This window comes from Tenrec ecaudatus, chromosome 4 (genome assembly GCF_050624435.1).
Source record: "Tenrec ecaudatus isolate mTenEca1 chromosome 4, mTenEca1.hap1, whole genome shotgun sequence".
Taxonomy (NCBI): Eukaryota; Metazoa; Chordata; class Mammalia; order Afrosoricida; family Tenrecidae; genus Tenrec; species Tenrec ecaudatus.
Genome location: NC_134533.1, coordinates 166,279,072 through 166,295,768, shown reverse-complemented (window position 1 = coordinate 166,295,768; position 16,697 = coordinate 166,279,072). Strand labels below are relative to the sequence as shown.

At 41.6% G+C, this 16,697-nt stretch overlaps 1 protein-coding gene across 1 annotated transcript in view; it reads left to right on the top strand.

The window, feature by feature from the left end:
* The window catches only part of WDR49 (WD repeat domain 49), a 138,229-nt gene that overhangs the window by 109,525 nt on the left and 12,007 nt on the right, over positions 1-16,697 (top strand). The window contains exons 15-16 of the mRNA XM_075548893.1: positions 5,513-5,622; positions 7,435-7,578. Of these exons, the coding sequence (XP_075405008.1) occupies positions 5,513-5,622; positions 7,435-7,578 (254 nt within the window). The remainder of the gene's footprint in view (positions 1-5,512; positions 5,623-7,434; positions 7,579-16,697) is intronic.

The window sequence follows — 16,697 nt, the reverse complement described above, 5'->3', positions numbered from 1 at the left end:
CTCAGGTTTTAAGCAATTCCTCTTGGTTACATTACCCTTGATCATGCCCTGCCAGACCTCCCACACCCTCCTCACCACCGATTTGGATCACTTGTTTTTCCCTTGTCCCTGGGTTTGTTAACACCACTACCTTTTCCCCCACCTCCCCTCACCCAAGTCCCCACCTCCCCAGAACTGTCGGTCCCATTGTTTTCTCCTCCAGATTGTTCATCCAGCCTATCTTATTTAGACAGACCTGCAGAGATAATAACATGCACAAAAACAAGACAGAGCAAAACCTAGCAATAATATACAACAAAACAACAGCAACAACACACCAATGACAACAAAACAAAAGAAAACACAACAAGGAAGGAAAGCTTGTCGTTAGTACAAGGATTGTTTGTTGGCCTTTAGGAGTGTTTTCCAGTTCAGTCTGTTGGGGCACCATGCCCAGGCCCTAAAGTCCACCTTCAGCATTCCCTGGTGACCTTTCCACTCCATTCCTTTGCTGTTCTGTTGCTCCCCCTTAGTGTTTTGCCTCAGTGTGATGGGATCAGATCTGGTGCAGTTCCCACACTGTGTCTCTGGTGTTATCCCCTGTAGGGCTATGGGTCAGTGAGGGGTATCATGTCTCATAGTGAGGCCAGCCATGTGGTCCTCTCTGTGGATTGGCTGCTTTAATTGAGAACATTGTCCTCACAACCTCGTGGGCCAGGCTGTGTTCCACTCTCTCCTCCTCCCCCTTCATCTGCTTCTGTGTGCTCTGATCAGATATGTCCCTCTCCCAGAGCTGCAGATTCAATGCCGTCCTTTGAAATAAATTGTTCGGGGGTGGGGGGGGGAACAGCAGGTGCCACTTAGTACTTGGGATTGGGGCTGGCTCCCCAGGAAAATAACTTTAAATGCCATTCCATCCCTTCATTATATTCTCATCATTTTCCTTTTCTGTTACTTCTATGGAGATTTGGTTAATATCTTATCTTTTAACTTAGAGGTGGGTGTATAGCAGCAGTAGGTGTGGTGGTCTGCTTCCATAAACACAGACAATGCTGCAAACTTCCAGGCAGATCTACGCTGTCCTACGGGGTTTGCTATGGGTCACATTTGAATGCTCATTTTTCTTGTAGTTGTTTTAATTATGTCTCTTAGGAAAATCTTCTTTCCAGTGTTCTCTAAAATTTCATATAACCACTCTAAGTTTGAGGCATCTACAGAAAAGTACCCTATAGGATGCCTTTGAATGTGAGTTCTAGTTCATAGACATGCCCAGGAGTCTTACTATTCTAGTCACAAGCCAAGGGCAGCCAAAAGCGATGCAATTTTAAAATGTTTTCTGAAAAACATTTTTATTATGAATTAAGGGAAGGTTCAGGGAGAAGATAATCAGTATTACATCCATCAATTCATACACATTCTGTTTTAGCTTTGCAAGTGCAGTTCCCTTCATGCACCATCACATCCCAATTCCTCTCTGTGCTTCCCCATTGTCATTCCTCTTTCCTTCCTAAACCTTGGCGCTTTGCCCCGGGCAAATGCTACTCTTTGGATCATAAATGGTGGTTTATTCCAACACAGGGTGAGTTTGGTTTGAGACATCAAGGGTGACTCAGGGTCCAAATCTTGGTGGTTCTACCAGTCACTGTGTAATCAGTAAGCCGAATCGCTTATGATTTTGAGTTTTCTTCCACCTTTTTCTATTTCTCTATATCGAGGACTTTTTAATATGATCCATTAACTGCAATTCTCACTATAGCCTAGGAAATAGCTACTATCATCTTCCTAATTCAACACTCAAACAAACTGAGACATAGAAATATTAAGTGACTTTCCCTGGTTAATCAACCTGTAAGAGGTGAACTTGGTATGCAAGCTCTGAGCTCCTTAGCAAGCAGTTGATTGTAGTAGCCGAGCACCATCTAGTTCTTCTGCTCTCATGGTTGTGGAGGCTGAAGTTTGCATGGTCTAGTAGTATATTGAATTAAATATGTCCTTATGCACTTTTAGTGGCTCTCAGATGATGCACTCTTACAATTTTACTTGATTCTCTCCAGATCCAGCTAAATTCTTCATTGGACATGAGAAATAATCTTTGTTATCTATAAAAGACATTTGCTTAAATACCTTTTGATGAGAGTGTCAGGAAAAAAATGGTCTAAAAGTAGGGAAAGGTATTCTCAAATCAGGGTCCAACAAGGCAGAGTTCAGGGCCTTTCTGGAAAAATCAGGAACTGATAAAAATAAGATCCCCGTTACGTCTAGGCCTCCCTCAATCTTTAGGACCTCTATTTATAGCAATAATACTAAGAAGAAGAAAAAGTGTTTAAACCAGAGACTGTAAGGCCTAATCACAGATTTCAATATCATTCACAGGCCTCTTGTGGTTATAAGTTCCCTTACTGTCACAAAGGGCCTTTACACATCCCCTATCATGCTTGTTTCCAATGCCTAAGTCCTAAGGACATGATCCATAAAGAGGAGATGGCATCCCATGTAGTGGCCATTCTAACATGATCTGGGGGGAAATGTCCCCCTCTCCCAAGTATTTTAGATGACAGATGTGGTGAAGAAAGCTGATGGTGCCCAGCTATCAAATGATATAGCGTCTGGGGTCTTAAAAGACTTGAAGGCAAACAAGTGGCCATGTAGCTCAGAAGCAACAAAGCCCACATAGAAGAAGCACACAAGCCTGTGTGATCACAAGGAATCAAAGGGATCAGGGATCAGGTATCAACGAACAAAAAATCAAATCATTGTGAATGGGGGTGGGGGGTGGGGAGTATGGAGTGGAGACCCACAGCCCATCTGTAGGCAACCCAAAGCCCACCTGTAGGCAACTGGACATCCCCTTACAGAAGGGTTCTGGGGAGGAGACAAGCTTGTCAGGGTACAGTGTAGCAATGATGAAACATACAACTTTCCTCTAGTTCCCAAATGCTTCTCCTCCACCACTATCATGATACCAACTCTACCTTACAAATCTGGCTAGACCAGAGGATGTACACTGGTACAGATAGGAACCAGAAACACAGAGAATCCAGGATGGGATGATCCCTTTAGGACCAGTGGTGAGAGTGCTGATACTGGGAGAGTGGAAGGAGGGTGGGGTAGACAGGGGGAACTGATTACAGGGATCTACATATAACCTCTTCCCTGGGGGACAGACAACAGAAAAGTGGGTGAAGTGAGACATCGGACAGTGTAAACTATGACAAAATAATAACAATTTATAAATTATCAAGGGTTCATGAGGGAGGGGGGAGCTGGGAGGGAAGGGGAAAATGAGGAGCTGAAGCCAAGTGCTTAAATGGAGAGCAAATGTTTTGAGAATGATGAGAGCAACGAATGTACAAGTGTGCTTTACACAATGGATGGATGTATGGATTGTGATGAATTGTATGATCCCCCAATAAAATGATTTTTTTTAAATCCAAATAATTCATGTAGCCACAAGCCCTCTCCAGGAGGTGTAACTGACCACTCCCTCCGTCTTCCCGCTCTCCCAGCCTCTTCAAGTGTTGTCTGCCTTTGGTAACTGGACTCCGGTGTAGAGAATGAAAAGGATTTGGCAACCATCACCTCAGCAAGGTTAACATCATCAGCAATAAAAAGGGTTGATAACATGTACCCTTGATATGATGAGATGGCACTTTACTTTTGTTATCTCACGCCCCCACCCTGATGACCATAGTCGAGCTATAAGAAAAATATCAGACAAACCCAAATTCCTGGGCATTCCACCATGGACCACAGTCCTTCAAGCTGTCAAGGTTTTAACCCTGAGAAAGAGGGAAAGTCTAAGAAACCTTCCAAGAGTAGAGGAGGCTAAGGAGACAAGACTAAGTACAAGGTAGTATCCTGCATGGGAGTGGGGGACAGAAACTAGTCATAATAGAATGAAATATGGAGCTTAGGTAATAGTAAAATGTCAATATCATATTAATATTTTTGGTTGTTAAAATGATCATTTCATTTGTTAACAATGGGGGTACTTGAGAACTCATTATTCTTGTTCCAACTGTTCTATAAATCTAAAATTTGAGACTTGTTTGGAGGTTCTAGCAGGGAAGCGCAGCTACTCATACACCCTTGAGAGAAGGACGGTCCTATGGGGAAGTTCGTCCTCTTCAGCCGAGCGTGCAGCTTCGGGATGGACGCACATGGAGTGATGAGGGAGGAAGGGGACACCCTCCTAGGCAGCCAGATCAGCCGAATCAATCCTGGCAATCAATGGGGTGACAGATGTCGCAGCCAGATCACCCTCACATCCATAAATCTTAAACTATCGTAAATATTTTAGTTTATTTTTAAATGAAATAAGAGATACATAAATATGTTATTTTAATGAACTAGATACACAAATAAGTTTATTTTTATTGATATTTCACATATTCTTGTATGGATATTTTAGAGTCAGTTAACGGAGCGGGAAAGCAGAAAGCTGTAAATAGTGAATATTGTGATTTACTGCAGGTGTTGGGCTGCTAATCCCCAGGTAGTTCAAACACACTGGCTTGTCTGTGGGCGAAAGATGAGACTGTGGGCTTCCCTAAGGGTTTACCTTCTCAGAGACCCTAGAAAAGACCCTACGGCTCAGCATCAGCTTGAAGATGGTGGTTGTTTACTAGGCAGTTCAGTGCACTTTCACACGGGCTGCTTCTTTCTGTACCACAACAAAAAGGGACATAAAAATGGAGAAGGAAACTGATAGTGAACGTTTAGGAAACTCTCAAGTGCTCATATCATTAAATCCTTAGCAGCAGTGGGAGTCTAAGTTCTGTGCAGGGGAAGGGTAGAGCTGAAAGGTTAGGGGATGCAAATCCCCAGACACAGGAGGGGGAGGCCAGGCCAAGGCTAAGATCAGACAGCACTCCATGATGTTAGTGCCAATGGATGTCTGGTGTTCCCAAGAAACTAAAAGAACTTTTGGTGATAATGAATGCTGAATATATATATGTAAGACCATTTTCTGGTTTCTAGAAACTGGCTATATATCGCTAATGATTTTACTTCTCATGGTTTATTGGCAAAATTCTTATTTCTGCAGATTCCAGCAAAAGTTTTAAAATGACAACTTAAAAAAAAGAACTTATTAAAAACCCCAAAGAACTTAGTTGCATGATAGGTACCATAAGTGAAGTCCAAAGACTAATTCTGGATAATAAGCTTTTGAAGCATGACAGTGATTCTACTTGTGGGTCATGACTGAACCCAGATAACTTTCATGCTTGGAAAGGACAGTTGTGTTCCCGTATAATTCTCTTCTAGATAGTTTATTCTCTGACCTTCCAGTTGTTATGAGGTCAAGGTCTTTGCTATCAAAACAGTCTTTTAGCCTCTCTTGCTCTTGTCTTTTTATATAATCATCTGACTAGCAAGACATTATTGTGTCTTAACTTGTATAAAAAATGTTGCTACTTAGGTCCACAGGAATAGAAATGGTCTATGTCAAAGTAAGATATGTACTCTTACCCAGAAAGTGTTCATTTTTTGTGGTTAATATTTTATTCCATCATAAATTATTTTCTTCCAGTGTCAGTTCATTAGAAGATATAAATTTCGATGTGAAATACAAAGGAAGGAATTTCCACAAGAAAAGAACACATAAGCCTTACCATTCTGAAGTTATGCAAAAAGCATCCAGTAAGTAATCAGGGTTGATAGATTTTTATTATGTTACGATTATATAAATTAGTATGCTGAAGGAAAATACCTCTTCTGTGTGCTAGGGGTGATCTTGTTCTGTAAATTGGATGAGAAGGTCACCTGATTTTCCTTTTACAGAGGAAAAAAAGTGGGGTCTAGAGGTGTTGACTAATTCAAGGCTGCACAGTGCCTGAGTGGCAAAAGCTGTCAGGACAGACCTGTGAGATCGATACCGGAAACATGGATAGCACCTGAGAACATGCAAAGTTCCCCAAACACATATGTCAGCAACATGTTAATTCCACCCCTAATTGTTTAGACATAAAATGAAATAAAGCTATTTCTTTGCCTTCAGAAAATCTAAAGCCACACTGAACAATGGCTTAATCTAGTAATTGTCTGACTGCAAAAGAATTTTATATATAAAAAAATCATTGAAACAAAAGAACATGATCACGTAAAAGCATATTATTTAGAAACAGATGTGAGAACAATTCTCAAAGCTCCATCCATCACATAATGAGAACATCTTTTCAATGTATATCCCTGGGACAGTGGCATTCCCATATGGTAGGTCGGCTGATTCTAGAATTTCTGGCGAAACTTGGCTGTCAAAAGCTGCATAATTATTTTCTAAAATTCACTAGACATTTATACACTAATTGACTTCGGTGGGTTTTTCAGACTTACATGACGTATTACCTGTAAAGTACTTTAAGCAGTAGCTGATATCGTGTAGAAATTCAATACAATTTTATTAAAATACTTTGTTCATGTTATGGATACTACTGCTTATCTTGGAACACAACCTCTGGTATAAACCACAGTTTGGTTTAAGTCCATGTTCTGCCCTTTACCAGCTATGTAAACTCAGCCAAATTACTAAAGTATCCGAGTCTCCGGAGCAGGGCACTATCTTAACAGCTTGTGAAGATTTCTTCTTTGGGAGCTTGTTAGGTATGGGTCCTCACCCTGCTCTGGGAAAGCAGAAGCCAGGGCTGGTTCATGGCAATACAGGTTATACCCGCCCTCCAGGTGCTCCTGAAGCTGCTGATGGGAGAGCATCGCTGACAGAGCACCTGCCTGTTCCACAGCTGTGCCGAGTAGGCCTCTTCCCTTTGCCTCCGCACAGAGGCCGCCAACACCCCCAGCACCCCCACAGCTCACCCTGTCACAGAGCTGATGGTCCAACAGGCCTCAAGGCACATCTTCAATCCCGCTTTTGCATATTTCCATTCCATAATCCATTTGTCCCTTGATGCGAATAGAGATGTTCTCCCCGTCAGAACGTTGTTTCCAAAGATATGATGAAAACAGCTCCCTTTCATCTCATTGTGTCCATAGAAATACAACGAAAACATATCTCTGGGTCACATTTAAGCACAATTTAAAAGTGCCTGCAAATTCATCATCGTAAGGTGTTGTTAAACAGCAAAAATATAAAAAGATTCCGTCTCACAAAAGAGCTGCTTGGGGTGGGGGAGGGGGGCAGGCCACAGAGAAACTGGCGCTTTTGCAAAGGTGCAGCTAGCTCGCGTTCTAGTGGCAATAACAAACGAATACAAGGGGGGAAATAACACAAAGATCGGGAAGCTGTGAGCTCCGCTCAGTTTCTTTGACTACAAAGACCATGGCTTTATCTTGAACAGCTGTGTGCATAGGGTTTACTGACCCCTGCAGCTGTACCGGCTGAGTTAACAGAAAGGTTACATTTTAAAAGTGAGCTTTGCTTGGAAATGTGCTGCTTTCTTGGGAGGATTAATGACCTTGTACTTCTCTTGCTCTCACCTCAATTCCGCTGGTGTGAAGGTGCATTTCGGTCATTAAGCATCGGCGTCCTGAAAGAGCTGCCCGAAGTGCATCAACCTGCCTTTCTTCTCGACCACGAGAAATACTTTCGGGAAGAGCCAGAAGATTGGTCCCAGGTCCCAGCCCTTCCGCCACTCTCTGAAAGTGAGACGTCAACCGTCATGTACCTTCATTATCTCTCCCTGTGAAAGTCAATCCCTTTAAAAAATCAGGTAGAAGAACCTGGACGTGACAAGTGCTTGCTTTGTAGGTTGGAGCGAAATGAACGGGTGGCAGGTCTGTGAAGATGTATCGCTCAGTTGCTGCTCTGTCCTTCCAGAAAGGACAGCAGCAGGCTGGAAGACATGCAAGGTATTTGTGCTCTGGAGCTCTCCTGAGGCCAGAAGGCCAGGAGCCTGAATCCTGAATTGGCCATCCACGAGAACTCCCCACCCAAGTAAGCTTAATTTTCAAAAGTGATATCAGGGAAAGAGACATCATAAGCCCGCTTGAGAACAGAAATTCGGGCAATCTGATTTTACTCTTTCATGTGAAACACTCTAAACAGTGGCTACTTAAAGTGCATTGTCTTGCGGACTTCCAGCTGCCGGGCTGACTGATGAGACAACAAGAAAGCTTAACTCAGACAATGGAACTGAGTGACATGGGAAGGTTTGGGAAGATTACAAAAGGGATCATTTGTTTTTCAGACTATTAAACAATTCTGAGTTCCTGAGAATTTAGCAAGTAATTTCTGGACCCTCCCCTCCCCCCCCCAAAAAAAATCACTTTACAAAGAGGTGCCTAATGAGACCACCAGGCAGCAAAACCCGATCCTCCCTGTAGCGCGAAGCAAGCATCTGGACCCTGCAGGGAAACTCGTGTAAAATCATTAATAAGAAGTGCCAATCTTCACATTGTCCCATTCAAAAGCTTTGAATTACACTCCAGAATCTGAACCTTATGGTGTCTGAACATTTCCGATCCTCTGAGAAAGGGATCCAACATTTATCCTTGAGAAAGACAGGCCCTTTAGAATAGGGGGTTTTCCATACTTACAGAGGTTTACGCCTTCTCCTTTGCGTGGTCCCCGATGACAAGAGAGAACAGTTGGCCAACATGTTTATTCCAGTTCCCCTTATAAACAAAGGACAGTTGTTACACCTCATCCCCATAGTTTCTGTCTAATTATTATCACCTCCCATTACCTTTTCTCAGAGGTTCTATTTTCTAAATTTAGTCACTTATTCCTGTGAGGGTCATCCACAGTGTCTTCCCGCATCTCACAAAAAGGTGACGTTAGAAATGTCAAGGCTCTAAATCGCCTTGAGAGCCCCTGATTTGGCTTTTAGTCTCTCATCTTACTGTTGGTCACTAGGCTGATTCGTTAAGAATGAGCTTGGAGAGGACCTAGTTGGTCCTCTGCGTTTCCACAGAGGAGTCTGAGGCTGAAGGGTGTTCAGGGCGTGAACACACAGAGAGCCCCGGCAGAGTTGTAAAGACAGCTCAGCCATAGGACATGCACATGGCGGGAGACCGAGATGGAGCGAGAAGTCAGAAGTAAGGCACAGGACGCATCGACAGGGGGTGAGGCAAGCAGGATGTGACTAAGGACTCTCTCCAACAGTGAGAACCCTTCTCTTGCGAGATGCCTTTTATATTTGTCACAGGAGGAATCTACTCATGCGCTCTCCTTATAGAGAATGTGTTTGTGGAAGGATGTGGAGTAGGTGGCTGAGAGCACTCCTTAAAATACCCAAAATACGTCTTCAAAGATCCTTTCTCTCCTGGATTTCTTCCAATGAACTTTCTCAGAATTTTCTCACAGGTTTTAGAGAATGTTTCTTTCTTTTAGATTCTTCTTTTCTTAATGCTTTTTCTATTTTTGCAATTTCTGTATGTGCCTTTTTTTTTTTACTGTACGCCTCCTCTTGGAATGAAAATATCTTTCAAAAGTGTCATCAATGATTGAACGAGGTGGATGCAATTCATTGATGACGGACAGGCTGCATTAAAACCTGACACCACAGCTGAGGGTCTGTGAAACTACCTAAGAAGAAATCACATTAGTTCTGGATATGAGGTAGGAAAAAACTCACAGAATGAGGCTCACAGCAGAGCCAGGAATGGTGTGCAATGGATGAGGGAGGAGAAAGGGCAGTTGTGGTATTCCAGGAAGAAATATAGAGAAAGGCTCAGCAGAAATAAAAACGGGATCACAGTCAAAATGATTGAGTCGACTACAACAGGTGAGCCCATGAGATGTTAACTGAGTTAGGTGGGGGCAGAATGTAATAACGGGGTGCGCAGTGTTGTGGCGTAGCATGTGGAACTACAGGTCTGGCGATAAAACAAATAGTGAAGTAATGTTTGCTCATTTGCATTCAGCCTTCCCTTCCTTGGGTAATTATTGAATGCCTTCTCTGTGCTGTACTGAGGTGGATGTGAGAGACATTTTGTTGTTAGGTGCCATGGAAGAGGTCATTGCCGACCCTTAGTGACCTTCCGCAAAACAGAACGAACCCCTGCTCAGTCCTGCATCATCGATGCTCACAATTGTTCTGACGATTGAGTCCATTGTTGCAGCCACCGTGTCAACCCATTCTGTCCAGTGCCTTCCTCTTTCCCCTGCCTCTCTACTTTATCAAACATGATGTTGTTCTCCAGGGACTGGTCTCTCCAGACAACATTTCCAAAGTGTTTCAGATCCAGTCTTGCCATCCATGCTCCCTGGGATGCTTCTTTCAAGATAGCCTTGTCCTTTAAGCAGCACAATTCACATGCATCAGCTCTTCTTTGACCTTCTATTCAACATCCAGCTTTCACCTGCATATGAGGTGATTGAACATATACCCTGGATTGGGTCAAGTGCACCTTAGTCTTCAAAGTAGCATCTTATACAACAGATATATCTAAGGCAACTTGTCGTTTGATGCTGCTGCCACGAGCATCAATTGTGGATCCAAACAAGATGAAATCCTTAACAACGTCAGCCATTTCTCCATGTACCATGATATTAGTCATGGGTCCGGTTGTGAGATGTTGGTCTTCTTGACATTGAGTTGTCATCGGTACTGAAGGTTGCAATCCTTGATCTTCATCAGCAAGTGCTTTAAGTCCTCCTCACTTTCAACAAAGTTGTTTCATCTGCATATCACAGGTTGTCAATAAGTCTTCCTCCCATCCTGATGCCAACTTCTTCTTCCTATAAGCCAGCTTCTCTGATGATTTTCTCAGCATGCAGCTGGAGTAAGCAAGGCGAGGGATTCCATCATTACCCACCTTTCCTGATAGTAAACCACGCAGCATTCTCTTGTTCTGTTCTCACAACTGCCTCTTGATCCATGTGCAAGTTCCACATAAACACAATGAAGTGATCTGGAATTCCTGTTCTCACGGCAATCAACAGTTTGTTATGATCCCCACGGTCAAATGCCTTTGCATGAAGACAGGGTATGTAAATGGTCAGTCTTCCAAACTCTTGAAGTCAAACTGGTGAAATCACGAAATAAGGAAACAACCGTGTTTTACAACAAGGCTTTGTGGAGAGTATCCCTGGGAATTGTGTGGGAGTAAATGGAGATTCTGAGAGAATTTTTCAGGAATAGCACGTTGTGCCTGAGTTGTAGATTTAAAGTCAAATTGATAGGGTCACTATGAGTCAGAACCAACTCAAAGGCTGCTCAGACTACCCCCAGAGATAAGACAAGAGGGAACTGGTATTTCTGGCAAAGGAGTTCTCACGGCTGCTGAGTTGACTTCAATGCTTGATGACTCTCTGGGAGAGTAGAACTGCCCTGAAGATTTCAGAAAGTTGAACTGCAGTCTTGAAATGCTGACCTTGGGGTTAGTAGCTCAATGCATAACCCACTACACTACCAGGGTTGCAAGGTTCAAATGGCTGAGTTCTAGAAGGGACATGAGTGTTAAGGCTAAGTAGGTGGTTAGAGTCAAACCATAAAGTACCTTGTGTACTGTGTGGTAAGGTTGGTATTTATTTTTATCAGAATTGTGGAGTAATTATGCTTTAGCTAGCTAATTTGAATCATTCCATTTTACTTTCTCTTTTAGTTTTTCAATTTTTATTATCTCGTTGTACGATTATGTTAATGAAGGTGCAGTACTCTTTCCTAGGCTCGTGATTCCATTTGTGATACTGGACTCCCATCTGAGACCATGTTCTCTATGTGAGAATAACAAGCAATATTTCCTACAATGTGGTGAATAAATTTCTTCAGCTCTGTGTATCTATAAAAGCATATTTGTTTCCCTTTGAATTTGGAAGGGTATTTCCACTGAATATTATTTTCTAGCACTTTAGAGATTATATCACCAATTTCCATATTTCATAATTCTTGCTGAAATTCACTTTCTAATATTATTGATTCTTCTTTGCATGTAATATCTTTTTTGCTAGCTGCTTTTAATAATTTTTCTTGGTCAGTCTTTAAAAATATTTTTTGGGAGTTTGAAGGACAAGGATCTAAATTCGGTTTTCTGTATTCATGTGGGAGAAAGAGGTTTTCTGCCCCCAGAAAGAGTCACATCCTCAGAAAGTCCGAGGGCCTACTCTACCCTGTCCGATAGGGTCTTCATGAGTTAGAGGCTGCTCAACGGCAGCGAGTGAGAGTTAGTGTATCTGTACTGTTTAGGAGCCAGTGGAATTCTTTACTTTTGATGTATCCATTTTATTGTATGATATCATACAATTCAGTAGTTCAGTCACATCAAGAAAGGTTGCACAATCGTTTCCACAATCAGCTTCAGGACAGTTTCTTCAGGATTCAGATATTAGTTCCCCATTTTCCCATAGTTTCTCCTGCCTAATAACTCTCTCTATAGAATTACCTATGTCAGACTTCAGTTTCAGAAAAATAATGAATACCAAAACAACTAACTAACGAATGAAAAACTAACAAGAACAAAACAGTAAACCAGATAAAAATCCCATCAAAAAGAAAAAAAAAGAAAGAAAATATTAAAAACTAGAACAAATCTAGAAGCATCATAAGGAAGATCAAATGATAGGGTGCTAAATTTAAAACTAACTACATCTGTAACAATCCACTTTCTAACGCATTCTGCACATTAACAAGGATATTCACACGGTCATAGAGGGTTTGCCTGGGGTGATCCATGTGCATGTAATCCATGTGTTTCCCCTTGACTGTTTTTTTTTCTTAACCAAAACAGCTTTAACATGGGTCTAAAGGGAGATGAAAGGATAAGATAATATGACTTTACTGTCTCTCCCACAGTGGGCTTGACAATGCTCTCTGTCTGGTAGCAGGACTATTCAGAGCCCTCCACTTTGATGAGAGGGGGTTCAACAGTCTAAATCCACGTGGGACCCTGCACATGGATTTGGGGCTTCCACTGCAAACCAGGTGTTCACAATTTAATCCTGGCAACATTTCTTTTTTAAATTTTCAATTCTTCATTTTATTGGGAGCTGTTAACAGCGGCCATAACATCCCATCATTAAGATAGTCTGAGCATAGTCGTACAATCGCTGCTACAGTCAGCTTCAGAACATTTTCTTTCCTTCTGGAACTCTTTGATCTCAGCTCCCCCTTTTCCCTTCCCCTACGAACCCTGGTTACTCTCATATATTGTTATTATTATGATTTTATTTCTTCTTTTATTTATTTATAATCATTTTCTTAGGGGCTCATACAACTCTTATCACCATCCATCCATACATCAATTGTGTAAAGCACATCTGTACATTCATTGCCCTCATCATTCTCAAAACATTTGCTCTCCACTTAAGCCCCTGGCATCAGGTCCTCATTTCCCCCCTCCCTTTCTGCTTCCCCCTTCCTCATGAGCCCTTGATAACTCGTAATTATTATTTTGTCATCTCTTGCCCTGTCCGACGTCTCCCTTCACCCACTGTTCTTGTGCTCTTTACAATCCTCAAGTCACACAGGCTCCTGTGCTCCCTTCCACGTGGACGTAGTTGACGCTTCCGGTAGATGGCTGCTTGTGTGAAAATAAGCCTTTAAGGCCCCAGACATTACTCTTTGGGCATCATCTGGTTTTTTTTACTACACTTGGCTAGAGCTCCCATATCTTTAGTTATCTCTTCATGAGGTTGAGCGCCAAGCATGGCCACATCATAAGAACTTACTGTTCTTCTCTTGGGGATGGAATGAAGTGCAAGTCCAAAACCCATGCAGGCATCTATGGTTTATACATATGTCTCTGGTTAACCTTAGAGAAATTATTGTCATTTGTTAGAGAACATTATTAGTCCTCCCCCTGGAGCATCCCTCCCCCTGCCATCAAGTCACTGCTGACGTATAAAGGGTCAAACTGCCCCTGTGAGTATTCAAGCCTGTAAATCTTCACAGGAGTAGAAAGCATCATCCTTCTCATGATGAGCTGGCTGGTGGTTTTAAAATGTTGACCTTGTGATTAGCAGCCCAGTTGTAATCATTGTGCATTGATACTGTTATTGGTTTAGTTAATGGTATAGAATTGAAAACACAGGCGACAAAAGGAAATTATATGCATAGAGGTCAGCTATGAACCACAGTACATGAACTCTTGTTGAACACATCTTTCTTCAAAGACCTGGCAATCAATCCTTCCATAAGGATTGCAGGTCAGTAAAACTTCCCAAATCCTGCTGGGATCTTTCTATCTTTTTCTACTTTTCTAAGTTGGAATTGATTTGGTGGCATCCAACAACAAAAATATTTTCCCCATTTTAAAATTTTCTCTCCTTTTGGGATTCCGATCATACACATCCTAGACTGACGCTGTCACAAATGTTTCCTGTGCTGGTTTCTTCTTTCTTCCCGCAGCCTCTGTGAAGTTCAGTTTGGACATTTTATATTGGCATTTCTAATCCTGTTTTCTACAAGTCTCCTTGTAGAAATGAAATATTTACTCAGGCAGTAAGGCTTTCGTTTCATGTTTTGTTTATTTCAATTCAGGAGTACCATCCTGATCTCTTTTGCATAGATTCTAATTCTCAGGTAAAATTCCCTATATTTTAACCCATTTTGTCCTGATTGTCTGTGTCTTATTTAACATATTTATAATTATACTTGTGAAAGCCTGGTTTACTAATACCAATATCTTAGAGACCCCAGAGTCTGCTTCTAGTCTATATTTTCTTCTTTGCTATTCGGCATATTTTGCTGATGCTTTACAACTTTCATATTAATTTGTTACTGAAATTAGGTATATAATATTAATAAATACTAAAATTAGTATTATTTTCCTTAGATTCCAAGAAGGGGAGGGACTGGTCATCTTGATCACATAAGGAACTGATCAATGCCAGTTCTCAATGAAACTGTAGTCGAATTAATCTATTTCTGACTTAAAATATCTTTTCTTTAGCAGGACATTGTCTCCTAAGTACTGCAAAACTGTATGATACTTTATTTTATCCTAAAGTTTTCTACATGACACTCAGCAAATGTTCACTGGAAATTCTCCAAATTCTTCCAACTATTGCACCAACTCCTATGGCCTTCAAAAGCTCTGCTGATTTTACTTTCTCCTAGAAAATTCTCAGTTTTCATGACAACTTAGTTTTTCAACAAGAGCAACACACCAATCCTAAAAAAAAAATAGGTACAAAGATTAGTCACTACCACCAGGCCTGAGAGCTAGTGTCCACTTAGCTTGGGGACTAAGACCCAGACATTGTTGGGGAAAAGCCATTCAGGTGCAGTGCCTCACATGGACAGGTGAAGCCACTGGCCTCTGGAGACGCCACATCTGTATGTGTAGGCAGAGAAGTCACATGTGCTTCAGGAGCTTGTTATTGGAGAAGCCTTGCAGTAGGAGGCTAGTGGTGAAGAAACTGCAGGAGTCTGATTGGTGAACCGCACTGCATACAGAAGACAACCTGTTTTTCCTCTAGTGTCTTTCTAGCACAGCTCTGGAGGTGATTTGGGATAGGCATTGGGCTGCTAGCCACATGGTTCATGATTCAAACCCACAAGCTGCTCCTTGGAAGGAAGATGAGGCTGGTGGCTCCCATAAAGATTTATATTCTGGGAAACCCTGAAAACTGTTATTTGCTGTCCTTCATAGGGTCTCTATGAGTCGGAATTGACTCGATGGCAGTGAGGATTTAGGGGAGGGCATGTGGGGGGATGGGGAGGAGTGTGACTGTCCATCCAGCACCTTCTAGTAACCCAACTCTGCCTCATGCTAAAGATGAAATATTTACAAGACCCAAATCCATTATCACAGAACAGGCAATAAAGAGTAGATTTGAAGCTGAGAGGCAATAAATTGATGACTTATCTGCTATCTTTCCCCCCCCCCCCTTACCTTGTAGAGTGTTTTTCCTACTTCTAGAACATTTACAATATTTTAAATGGTTTAGAATAACAGTCATTACCTCTCTTAAGCTATAAGGTGGTAATGGTTGTATATTTGGAAATAATACCATTTATAGAGGGAATAAAACTTCAGAGTCAAAAGAATAAAGACATGACAGTTAAAGTTCAAAGTCTGACTTTAAATCAAGGCACTACCATTTGCTAGCTATCTGACTTTGAGCAAGTCAGTTGAACTATCTGTGCCTTGATTTCAGTTTAAAATCAGCTTCATAATAGTCTCTATCTTCATATGCAGTAAAGGGCAACTAAATGAAGAACTTAACACAGTGGCTTCTGCCTAGCAGAGATGAGTACATTTAATTAATCAATACTATTTTATTATTATTCAACTAAAATAGCTAAAGAAATTATTCTTAGCCATATGTTATTTTTAAATAGCTCTATTGGCATATAATTCACATATCATATAATATAATAATTCAATCCTATTAAGAAGAGTTGTACAATCACCACCACAATTTCAGAACATTTTCCTCTTTCCCATAATGGCTGCGGTTCACTCCTCATTCCCCTCCCCTGCCATGTTGCTATCTCTATAGATTTACCTATCTTGGATTTCATATACAGAAAACTATACAATACACAAATAACAAACAAAACCAAAGCCTCAACGGAAAAGAAAGTAGACCATATTAAAAACCGAAACAACTCTACAATGGGTCAAAATGGAGATCAAATGATAAGGTGTTACATTTTAACCTAACTGCATCTGCCATCATCGACTTTACAGGGACCACTGGCTGACAGCAGGGCGGTTCGCACCCTGGACTATGGTCTTGGGAGATTCAGTGGAGGCTTAATGTGTGCAGGGATCCGGCGAATGGATCAGGGGCTTCCACTCTCATCCAAAATGTTCTGCACACTTGACGTTGACCATTTAAGTTCTCATTCTGTTCCTTTCTATGGATTTTG